Here is a 12,475-nt window from a genome sequence, read left to right as displayed (position 1 = left end):
ATGACACCCTAATTACATCCTATATTCCAACACACCCCCTCAAGCTGGGAGGTAATGGCCGTGATCCCAGCTTGAAATGTTAGAAGATGGGCTCAAGCCCACACATCTAAAGAGGAGGCCCATACATCGAAGAGAGGTGACATCATCTTAAATAATAAAAGTTATGGCAAAGATTGCGCAAGGGTGTAATTAGTCAAGGAGGAACATTTCTACTTATGTCTTTTCTTATGTAAAGCTTGTAGCCTTAAGGGCATTATACACATTGTAACATCCTCTCTAAAACTATAAATAAAGGCCCTTTGCTTGGATTAGAGCATTCAAGTTCTCTCACCTTCTCTTAATTCGTCAAAGCTCTCTCTTAGCCTGAAGGTTCTCTCTCTCTCTCTTTTTCTCTTCTCTTCTCTTCTTCTTTTCTTCTCCTCTCCCTCTCTTACTTTGCTCGAGTTTCTAATCATGTGATCCTAAATTCAACATGAAATCAAAGTGGGGAATGATTTGAAATGAAAAAGGAGAAGAAGATGGAGAAGAAGATGAAGAAGAAAAAGAAAAAAAAACACAAGAGGAGTTTCTCGTTTTTCCTTTAGTCTTCTTTCCCAATTCATTTTTATTGGATTTTTAACTCTCTTACCGTATGTTTCATATAGAAAATTATATATCTTTGGAAATAAATTTGAGTCTAGTTTCTAACTCTAAAATAATCACATTTTTCTCAAAAGAGAAATCAACATCTGACGCAACAAAGGTCTAGCAGCAGAAAAGTTTCATGCAACCAAAACGGTTCAACTTTTGAGCCATTTTATGCCATCAAGAATGGGACTTTATATGGAGAATTATACATCAAAAGAAATATATGTAAGTCTATTTTCTTACCTATTTTTTGAAAGATGGGTCCAAGTCCACACGACCAAAGAAGACCCACATATTCAAGAGTGTTGGAAGATGGGTCCAAGCTCATAAGATATGGACCCACCATGATCACACAAGCTGGTGGGACCCACCATGATCACTTGAGGTGGCATGATGAGTCCTACACAATAAGAAGTCTTACAGAGCCAGAATCATTATGGAAGTAGATCTCATAAAAGAGTTTTAGTTTAAATGTGTTTTAGTCATGTTAGTCTTCTATTTATATTTGATTATTTAATTATGCTAGGACTTATTTTTAAGTGTTAGAGTTTGGGTGTAATTAGGAAAAAGGTTGTTTAATTGTAATTGGACTCTACTACTTTTCTCTATTATGAATAGGGGTTCATGTACTCTAATTACAATAAGTCAATGAAGTTTTTCTCTTTTCCATAAATTCAACATGGTATCAAAGTAGGTTCTATAAGTTGACTAGGTCGACCCACAGAGACAATGTGATCCTTTTTTGATCTATTATCTCTAGTAATTTAGGTTCGTATTTATCTTCTTTTCTGTCCATATACCCATTATTCGTTTTACATTTTCACCTCGATACTGCAATTCTATTTTCAGGAGTTTCTAGTTTTCTATTTAGTGTTGCAGGGAAGAACGACATTGTTGTTGAATATCAAGCTTCCTAAGTTAGAAAACTTGACTTAATGGAACACCGGGTCGAGCGCATGCCGAGTCTATTCTTGTCCCAACCTGGAATGGTGATGTCATTATTCACTGTTTCATCTTCTGGCTCATCTTCAATCAATGGCAATCAGATTTCCAGGAATCAACAACCAGTACCCAGCATATCTTCGGAGTTTATTTTGGCCACTTGATCAACAGTCCATTTTGATTCACGTTATTGTTGTCGGAGAAGACAACACCAAAAAATCTACTTCACCATTGGATTTTTCCAGGTCTCTCATTATATGATGCCAAAAATCTAATTTGGAGAATATTTCAAGATTGCATTGTTGTCTTCACGCTACTGATTTATCATCTTCTCTGTTGCTGAATTGTCGTTTCTAGGCGATGAATCAATTTGGCTGATTTGCCATAATTCTCGTTGGTTCTCGGTGTTGCCTTGCCGTTATGCTGAGGTTCTGTTTTTCCAAAGATGACATTGTTGTTGTCGAAGACGATGACACCAAACTCCCCCGAGTTATCCCGTTGCGATTGTTAGAGAAGACAAATCTACAACAGAAACAACCTAAGACTCCAAGGAAAACTCTCTGCATCCATCTACTTTGTTATTTTATTTCGGGAAGATTATTTTTTATCATGATTTGATCATGCTTTATTATTTGGAAGGATCTCCAGCTATAGCTTTCCCATCGTCTTCACTGTTGTCATTTTGAGTTATTGAATTTGATTTATCTGTTGAAGATCTTTGATTCACTAGATTATTTCCCCCGTCGAAAACTTTGGCAAATACCCATGATTTATTATCTTTGGGAAATAATCGGTTGGGTTGTTGTCTCTAGTCTCCCTCTTTGTTCGGCGTTGTGAGGAAGACAATGATTATTGTGAAATTACATGTTTCCTAAGTTAGGAAACTTATTTAATCTAGCGCTGGTTCTGCCATCCTGGACCAGGCCTTGTCGGGTCAAACCAGCAAACTAGCAACCCGCCAGACTCATTTTGTCCACTCAGGTTAATCCAACGGGTCGGACCAACTTGGACCGAGTCAACCCGATTCGGGTCAACTTAGTGAGTAAACTCAAACATGGCCACTTATTTTTTGACTCGGTATACATGTCCACGACACAAGTTCTATACATATTTCGTCCACGACTCGGCTATATAGCCTATTATTTGACTCAGTGCAACTCAATTCTATTTCTTTAGCTAGATTATTATTTTGAAGTATTTGCAACATATTCCTTGTTCAGGATATTATTTGGTGTATAGACTTGCATCAAATTATTTTATGGGTCGTAGGATTTTCATTATTTGGTACATGGGCCCAAACCCATTTCAGCTGCAACTATTGTGTCTCTTTGGATGAGACATTATTATTAAAGAAGCGGTGGCCTCAACATCCTATCTTCCTCTTTACCCATTACCCATTAGTTATTGGGTAGCCTGTCTCCTACCACCTTTTATTTGACTCTCAAATACATCTTTGGGCCAACCTCTTGTGTGTTGCTTCGGTTGGTGTTTTAAGTCCATCACGTATATGGTTGTTTTAAGTCCATTGAGACTTTTTTATATATATCCTCGTAGGTCTTTTTTTGTCGTCTTGTAAATGGTAGGCATTACCCACTTTAGTGATTATTATCACTATATTTGTTTGAAATCCTTTGAGTTTGGTTTCGGTGCCCAGTGTTGGGACATTGTGATGGAGGAGCTTATTACAACATACATATTGACCCCCCCCCCCCCCCCCCCCCCCCCCGCCCGCCCCATTAATTGGCATTTATTACTCCTACCACTTGAGAGTTTTTGTCCTATGGAGGGACACAGTGATGGAGGAGTTTTACTACACTTCTGAGCACTGTGTATAGACCCACTACCTGTGAATGATAGGAGTATGCTCTACATCCATCATGGGTTATGATTGGAGTATGAAGCGATGTCATATGACTTGGAGTAATTTTACTCTCACTTATCTTAGGCCAACTGGGCCTCATGGAAGAGACCACCAATATGAGGAGTGTTGGAAGATATGGAGGACTGCCATTTTATAAGAGAAGATCCTATACACCCTTTGCAGCAAGCTAGGAGTTCATGATGTTCTCTCACCACCAGCTTGAGGGGGAGTGTTGGAAGATGGGCCCAAGCCCACACAACCAAGTAAGTCCCACATATTCAAGAGTGTTGGAAGATGGGTTTAAGCCCATAAGATATGGATCCACCATGATCACATGAGGTGGCATGATGAGTCCTACACAATAAGAAGTCTTACAGAACCAGAATTATTATGAAAGTAGATCTAATAGAAGAGTTTCAGTTTAAAGGTGTTTTAGTCATGTTAGACTTCTATTTATATTGGGTTGTTTAATTATGGTAGGACTTATCTTTAAGTGTTAAAGTTTGGGTGTAATTGGAACAAAAATAGTTTAATTGTAATTGGACTCTACTACTTTCCTTTATTATAAATAGGGGTTACTCTGATTACAACAAATCAATGAAGTTTTTTTCTTTTTTTCATAAATTCAACACTATTCAACCAATTCTCAATATGAGTTTTTTATATGGAGATATCTATCTCAGAAGACTCAATGGTCATGCTGGTCCAAGGAAAAAGAGAACTCAGTTTAGCTGGATTATAGAGTCCAAAATCTATCAGATTATTTTTCTCAAAAGAAGTATATTTTATTAAAAGAATTTAAACTTGGATAAATATATTTAAGTTTAATTTCATAAGGATAAAATTTTATGTCAATATGATCTATATTTAAGGAGATATTTGAATTGGAAGAATCAAAGATCATGTTGTTATCATGTTGCATGTCAAGATCCGAATTTAAGTAAAAACAATTGCTTAAATTTTTGAGTTACTGTTATTGATCAACAATATCAGGAAAGTATCCCATGATCTACCCTTGGAAAGTTTCTATTTATTAACTAACAATATCTGGAAAGAATCTTTAGAAGATCATCTTATTTTCATAAACTTTCTTTGATTTGTTTGTCAAAGTTTGTCTTGCCTAAAGATTTCAAGGAAAAAAAAAACAAAGAAATGTGTCTTCTTTGATAGCTAAGTTGGCACCAATTGAAGGAGGAAACTACCTTATTTAGAAGATTTTCCCAAACATGAATTTTGTGAGATTTTATTGGTATTTTGAAAGATTTCAAAGAATTTGATTTGGTATCCTTGCCTAAAAATTAAGGCTAGAAAATATAGAAATATTTTTTGGTGAAGTGGCACCATATCACAAAGGAAAAGTGTTCTTAAATTATTTTTTGGAAAATGGTTGTTTACAAAAAGTTTCTCTTCTTTGATCTCAAACTTATTCAAGGTCTCCTTGATTTTATGTGATTTATCTATCTTGCCTCAATCTCAACTTTCCTAAAACCTAAAAGGACAGATCAAAGATAAAAAATTATGAGTTGGCGTCCAAGTTATACTTTGGAAAGATTTAGAAAGATCTCCTTTGTTTTTTGGAAATGGCTGATTTAAGATGATCCCTTCATGATTTGATTTTTTTATTGGATATTCCTTCTTAATAAAAAAAAAAAGGAAGATAAGAAGTATGATTTAAAGTGATTTTCTGCCAGCACATGAATGTCTCCTCTTGATTATCGAGTGATATTTTTTAATTGCTTAAAAGACTAGTCAAACTCAGGCTATTCATATCCTACCCAAGTTGGTGTAGTTGGGCAAGGAAATACAATATTTGGCTTGGCTTGAGTTACTTGGTTTACAATATTTGAGCTAGTGAAGTTATTGATATTAGCCTTCATTTATTTGATCATACAAGAGGTGGATTAGTACTTGAGCTTGCAAAATATTTGTTGACTTTAAGTTGGGTTCATTGACATTACCTCCCAGTTTGAGGGGGAGAATAAAAGGAGAAGCATGAAGGATGAACATGATGGAAATTGTTTGATTTATTGATTATCAAATAACACTTGGTTTAACTTATTATTAGCAGTTTATTACTCGGTTTGACTCACTCACTTACTGTCAAAGCTATTATATGTCATAAGCTACCAAATTGACACCAACTTGATTATTACCTTGGATTATCCTCAACTTATTACTTGGTGCATAGCTTCCTTATTCAAGGATGGACTTACTACAAATTATCTCATGTGTCCTTATTCGAAGAAGCACATTTCTACCTAGAAATATTTTTCTTGTTTTTCCTGAAAAGAGCACTAACAAGGCCTAAGTGATTTCTATCCAAGGTTTTTTTACTTGGAATTCAGATCTGACCCAGATTCTTCAACTTGGGCTAAGTTGAGTCAAGTTGAGCTCAAGTCTAGAGCTGGACTTGGGGTGGGTCGAGGGAGACTTGCTAAGAAAAGAGGGTGAGTTTGATCCCAACCCTACAAGGCCTTGTTAAATCCAGGTGGATGTACTGTGTTGAATAACCATATTTCTAAGTGTTTCATATGGATTTTCTCATAGGACCTCTTATTTGTTTTATAAAATTTTAAATAGTTTTTCATTAGTTTTAAAAATTTTAATGGTCATATAAGAATTTCTAGTGTAAGGTTTCAGGTTCAAGTCGAACCAATAGATAAGTGGGATATGTGCATGTATACTCGACACTAAAAAAAAAAAAACAATGCTATCTATTCTTTTTATTTTTTGAGTTTCCCTTTCTCATTTGGGTAAATAGGACCTGCAATTTGCTTTTTAATGCTAAAGTTAACAAATGTAAATTTAGTGGCAGATTATATTGGCATTTTTTGGTATATTAACGAGTATACCCAATTTATCTACGTATATTATTGCAACCTAAAATGTGTGGACCTTGATGTCACACCTGTGACTATGTGTGTGATTAACATAATTTAAGAAGAATTAGATTTATCGGAAAAATGAGGTAACAAAAAATAAGATGAAAACCGGATGCACCGGTAATGAGGCTTGACGCGGTCGCCCAAGGGCTCCCTTATACAGCGGCGACACGTCCTCCTCGTCCACCCTGTTTTCAGCACCAAGGACAAACGACCCTTCCTTCTTTTCTCTCTTCATCGCAAATCGCTTCTCCTATCCAATTACCAGCCTGGAAAGCTCTCTTTTTGCACATCAGGTTAGTCTTTCTTCTTCTTTTTCTTTTTCCTGCAATTTGCAGATCCTACAACAAAATCTGTTTCGATTGTTCGTATTTTGCTTTTGGATTCTTGTTTGAAAGTCTGAAAGTTTTTAATAGTGCGCAGGGGAATTCGGGATTACTCGGTGATGATGAGGGTTCAATTTACTGGGTTACTTGTAGCTTTGGTTCCGCGTAAGCGAAAGTAGATTTCATTACCTCTCTCTCTCTCTCTCTCTCTCTATCTATCTATCTATCTATCTATCTCTCTCTTTCATCCTTTACTTTTCCTTTGAGGCGGGAAACGGGTACTTTATTTTTTGGCGAAGGTGAAATTTGGTTCTGGATTTTTGTCGTCAACATGGGTTACCTGAATTCTGTTTTGTCGACGAGCGGGACTCAGCTAGAAGACTCCCCGGTTAGTGGCGGGGGCCTGAGGTACAATCGCTTCTTTATTTGCTCTCATTTGGTTTTTCGTTCTTTCTGTTGAGATGGTCCATTACTAATCAAAATGTTTTAATTCTGTCGGGCTCTTATGGGTTTATCATTGATTTGGTCGATAGTTCTTACGTTATACTTTGTTGAAGAAAACAGAAAAAATGAATAAAATTTGGTTATCCCTGCTCATTTTGTGGACAACCGTTTATGATTTCAAGAATGATGGTTTGGGAAAGTTGGGTTGGTGTTGCAGGCGGAAGCAGGTCAGTGGGGATGGGCTTCTCTGAAACTCACTCCTTTGCCTTCCTGTTGTTTGCCTGTTTTATTGGAATGGTCTTTCATCGTTGTTACTAGTATAGCTCAGGAATAGATCGAGGATTCTACTGAGATTTGTGTTTGCCTAACGCAGGACAATACTTTTGCACCTTCAGTTGCCAGCTTCAGTTTTTACGTTATTGAGTTTTCACTCTCCTATGTTTTAATTCGTTAACTTCATTAAACAACATATTCCACTGTCTTTATTCAGTTACATGTTTCGGTTGGTTTGTGTGCACCTTGTAGTCGTAGGAGTCATTGATTAAATTTATGGTTGTATGCTGTTGATGACAGAGCCCATGTTATGTTGTTATTGTATGTATGTATGTGTGTATATATGTATATTTTTATGTATGTATGTATGTATGCATGCGTAATAATGTTGTTTGGTTCAAAGTAATTGGGCTACTAGCTCATGGACTGTCCTTGAAAAACAATTTTTCCAAAATGTCTCTTCCTTTTGCTCATATCCATTTAATTTGTTAAACTTTTCAGTCCTAAAGAGTTGGTCTAGATCACTAGTTAATGATTTCTCATTGACACTTTTGGTTTTGTATGACATTGTATAGTAAACTGTGCAACAGACCTCATTGTCTTGGGTTCTTCTTGCTCCTTTTGTATATTATCTGCATGTGCTAGAACTGTATGTGCACCAGCATTTGTTATCATTAATAACTTGAAATGATTTTCACTGCAGTCAAAATGGCAAGTTTAGCTATGGTTATGCAAGTTCTCCAGGGAAAAGATCTTCAATGGAGGATTTTTACGAAACCAGAATTGATGGAGTTGATGGAGAAATAGTTGGTCTTTTTGGGGTTTTTGATGGTAAAAACATTTACTATAAAATGTCATAGTGTATTAAAAGTGGGATATATTTGCATAGCCGTAGAAGGATCTATGGAGTTTCTTTCCATTATAGGAATTCTCTGGTTTTATAATTATTGCATAAGATCTCAGTAACTTGGAATTTCTTTTAGCTTTTTAATATTTTTAAGCATTCAATTTTATGTATTTTTAGGTCATGGAGGTGCTCGAGCGGCGGAGTACGTCAAACAAAACCTGTTTAGGAATTTGATTAGTCACCCAAAGTTCATATCTGATACCAAATCGGCTATAGGTGCTTTTTTTTTTTTTATGGAGATATGTATTTTAACCGCAGTCATTGGATAAGTGGATTGCATGAGGTTTTTATTTTACTTGAATAACTGATCATTTTTCACTTGTTTTCTTCTTTTGTAGCTGATGCTTATAACCACACAGACTCAGAATTTCTCAAATCTGAGAATAACCAGAACAGAGATGCTGGTTCAACAGCTTCCACTGCTATCCTTGTCGGTGGTCGCTTGCTTGTTGCCAATGTTGGAGACTCAAGGGCTGTAATATGCAGGGGTGGAAATGGTAAAGGCAACTTGAGACAAATTACTCTCTTCTTTTTTTTAATGAATTTTTAGATTTTTCTTCTTGGATATTATGAGTAGTGAAGATAAAGAATTTCTTAATTGATGCTCCATCTGGATATTAATTTTATTCATTTGGCATTTCTCTGTGAACATCAAGTGGCAGAGAAATAGTGCTCTTGTAATTTCATTGGAAAGTGACATCTATTTGCTTACTGATTGCTTGTTGTAAGCAATTTCTCGTGATCCTTTTTTCATTCTCCACCATGATCCCTGTTGAGAGTTATAGTGTGGTAGTTACCAAATTACAGTTCATCTATTTATTACATTCTTTGATGAATCTTTTCGGAGTAGGTTATGGCTATTGCATGAAATTACTTGTTTCAGTATTTACTGTTCTGATCCATAGGCAATGTTCCTTAGACTATCATTTGATATATTGCTAGATTCTTTGGAGATGTTGTATCTAAGTTGTTTATGCATATTCTTTGAAATATTATATTATGCATATAACATTTAAGATTTTGTTACATAACAACTCGCTTATATCAAAATACTTAAACTACTATTTTTTTTTTGAAAATGAAAGAAAGAGTTTATATAATAACTTCTTTTGTAGAAATTCTCTTTCTTCAGGAATTTGGTTGCACATACATCTGACATGCCTCAACCCCATTGATACTTAACCAAAGAGATGAGATTTAAGAAACAAGTTAATCTGTCCATAGAGCCAAAGGGTGAGAACATCCATGCAGGGGGATTTTATTTGTTAGGAAAATCTTTATCATTGGGTTAATCTGTTATTAAGGAGAAAATCAAAATTTGTTGGTAACTATGTGTTTTTTTTTTGTGTGATCCTTTTGCTTGTGTTTGTTGTGTATGGGGTTGCATACTTATAGGTTGTAATTGAGGGCACCTAAGGTGTAAATTTTTGAGAATTGTAAGTGTTATATTTTTTACCTATAGAAGGATGTATCTGATAGATTCGGAAACATATTTCTTTAGTACTATTCAGGATGGTGAGGTATTTGCTCTGATACAGTGTTTTTTTGTTCCTGTTAACCATGTTAACTGCTACCATTGGCTTTTGAAAACTGGAGAATGATTTTCAGTTTATCTGAATATTTATCCATATACACATTTTCATTAATTTAGTTTCTTAATTTTATTTCATGCAGCTATAGCTGTTTCACGAGATCACAAGCCTGACCAAACTGATGAACGACAGCGTATTGAAGAAGCCGGTGGATTTGTGATGTGGGCTGGTATGTAGGAGCACTGTTTGCTTTCTGATGTCCCATATAAACGTTTTCATTGATTTTTTTAAAAAACAACTTCTGTTTAATTATGTGGAGTTACATGATATACTAATACCTAATCTCAGGGACATGGCGAGTTGGAGGTGTTCTTGCTGTTTCTCGTGCATTTGGGGATAAGCTGTTGAAGCAGTATGTGGTTGCGGATCCAGAGATCCAGGTTTCTTTCTTGAGTAACATTCACATCCGTTTGTTTTAAATTTCTTTTACTTAGTCTCTTTTTTCTGTAGCTTATTTTAGTTGTTTATGCGTTAGATACTGTATAAACAGGTCAGTGCTTACAGGGCTCCCAGTATGAGCTGATCCAAACTTAAGATTAACCAGTGTATTTATCAAGAGATACACAGATCTTCTTAGACCTATGTTTAGATCCCTAACAGGTCTTCAGGGCCTGTGGGGACTTCAAATATGACCTAGTTCAACTTACTATTAGTCAGGTTATTTTCAAGAGCTAGGCATGGACTTCTAGGCTTTTTGCTTGTCAGGTAGTTGCTAGGTTCCATGCCTTACAAAACTGTAGTTACAAAGCCAAGGTGCCAAACCCTTACAGCACCAGGATACAGGTCTTATTAGTATACATTATGAGAATATGTTCAAACATAGATCAGGTTCAGTAAGTGGGTCTGTTTATATATTGGCTTTCATGGACCTGAAGTAATGACATTATTAAATGAGGCTGTAAATTTAACTCCAAGTGGGTGGTCCTTGTTAGGTCCTTCTCTTTCTTTGCAAGGAATGGTTCCTGCTGTAGTCATAAGAAATTGGAAGTGCAAATAGTGGGCCTCGGCTGCTCTGACTCACCTTCATTTTCCATCATTCCTGAGCTTGTCACTTAAAATGCAGGAAGAGGTGATTGACGATTCACTTGAATTTCTTATCCTTGCCAGTGATGGCTTGTGGGACGTTGTGACAAACGAGGTTTGGATACATTTCGTTGCCAACACATGTTTTTAGCTCTGCAGCATGATTATGTTTGTGTATGTCTAAAGATTAAATACGGATGTCTGGGTTGCTTGAAATCAATCCAGGAGGCTGTTTCAATGATTAAATCGATTGAGGAGCCCGAACAGGCAGCTAAGAGGTTGATGCATGAAGCGTACCAAAGAGGTAGTGCCGACAATATTACCTGTGTTGTTGTCCGCTTTTTGTCCTCCCCGGTGACTTCGACTACCCAGCAACAGAATCGAAGTGTGTGAGGAGGGGTTCAGAGAAAGTGATCTCCGTCCATTTGGCCTCTCAAAGGGGAACTGTTTTCCTCGAGTTATGCAAACATGCTACTGATGAAAAATAGCGTGATATTGGTGTTGATTATGTATGAACTTGTAAAGACCAAGTCTTTGTTTGCTTTTTGCAGTAAAAAATTCTTTTCCATTCCATGCATAATTGTCGCCAAATTTTTTTTTTTTTTAACATTTGTGTTTTGTTTTTGGACTTCTGGACTCTTAATTCTTCAAGTCATCGAAGGTACAAAATCTGATGGGTTAGTAAAGATTTAAAAGTATACAAACATTGCCATTAGTTGTGCAGGCCGTAGTTAAATTTCACTCGGGGTCGGTCTAGTAAAGAAAATAAAATAAAATAAAAATTTAATTATTATTATTTTTAAAAATAGTTTGTGAAAATGAGAATTTGATCATTTTTATTAAATTTTTTAAGAATAATAATGGTTAAATTCTTATTTTTTCCTTTTTTTCTAAGGCTTCCGAACAGACCCTAAATAATTAGCCTATGAGAAAAAGAGTGGTTACCTTCACTTAGTCTTCTCCAAGGTATCGGCCTCATCTTCGGAAGATGACTGGTAATCTAGAGTTAAGCCAATGGGCTGAGGTATGGTATGTTTATACTGAGCATACAAAAGTCCATTTCTCTCAGCTTTTACGTGTTTCAGATAACACTATTCAATTTCTAAAAAGAAAAATTAGATTTTAAGTATTTAATTTGAATAATTATTAAATTAAAAATTGAAACCTTACATAGATAGACTTATGTCCATACTCCTTTTTTTCTTGTAGATGTTGAACTTGAATATGCACAACATAATTTATTAATTTAAAGGTAAATAATCATTAAATTTTAAATATAATTATTAGGTTTTAAAAATATTTTAAAATTATAGAGGGGCCTAATGAAGGAGCAATTTGTAATTTTATACTCTTTGAGATTGGTAGATAAGTTTTCTAGTTTATTATGCTTTACATTTTTCTGTAGTTCTAGGAGGATCTATATTGGTCTCAAGATATCTTCACCAAATTTTTATGATAACAGACATCTAGAATTGATCATGTGTCTTGAGTATGTTTTGGACAAATTTCTAAAATACTTCAAGCCCCCACAACATTTTAATTCAAATTGTGGAAGAAGCATTCCAAGATTACAACAAAAGCCAACAAAAAATGATTGC

General features: G+C 35.5%; 1 protein-coding gene across 3 annotated transcripts; it reads left to right on the top strand.

Annotated features, from left to right (window-relative positions):
• Window positions 1–6,515: 6,515 nt before the first annotated feature.
• LOC137940314 (probable protein phosphatase 2C 59) lies at window positions 6,516–11,484 on the top strand. 3 transcript variants are annotated; one of them, XM_068785298.1, is made up of 10 exons: window positions 6,516–6,608; window positions 6,736–6,803; window positions 6,938–7,046; window positions 8,059–8,186; window positions 8,380–8,478; window positions 8,601–8,759; window positions 9,937–10,023; window positions 10,143–10,234; window positions 10,918–10,992; window positions 11,103–11,484. In XM_068785298.1, exons 2-10 carry the CDS (start codon window positions 6,758–6,760, stop codon window positions 11,268–11,270), a joined length of 963 nt encoding a protein of 320 aa, XP_068641399.1. In that variant the 5' UTR covers window positions 6,516–6,608; window positions 6,736–6,757; the 3' UTR covers window positions 11,271–11,484. The 3 variants fall into 3 exon arrangements, with proteins under 3 accessions (XP_068641399.1, XP_068641401.1, XP_068641400.1); XM_068785300.1 differs by having other exon boundaries at window positions 6,736–6,813; XM_068785299.1 differs by having other exon boundaries at window positions 6,729–6,803.
• Window positions 11,485–12,475: the final 991 nt, after the last annotated feature.

The sequence above is a fragment of the Aristolochia californica genome, unplaced genomic scaffold (genome assembly GCF_029961685.1).
Source record: "Aristolochia californica isolate CCGP_79_NKW_82.1479 unplaced genomic scaffold, dmAriCali1.0.hap1 SCAF_9, whole genome shotgun sequence".
NCBI lineage: Eukaryota > Viridiplantae > Streptophyta > Magnoliopsida > Piperales > Aristolochiaceae > Aristolochia > Aristolochia californica.
The sequence above is the reverse complement of the archived record's forward strand: the minus strand, read 5'-3'. Positions and strand labels throughout refer to the sequence as shown.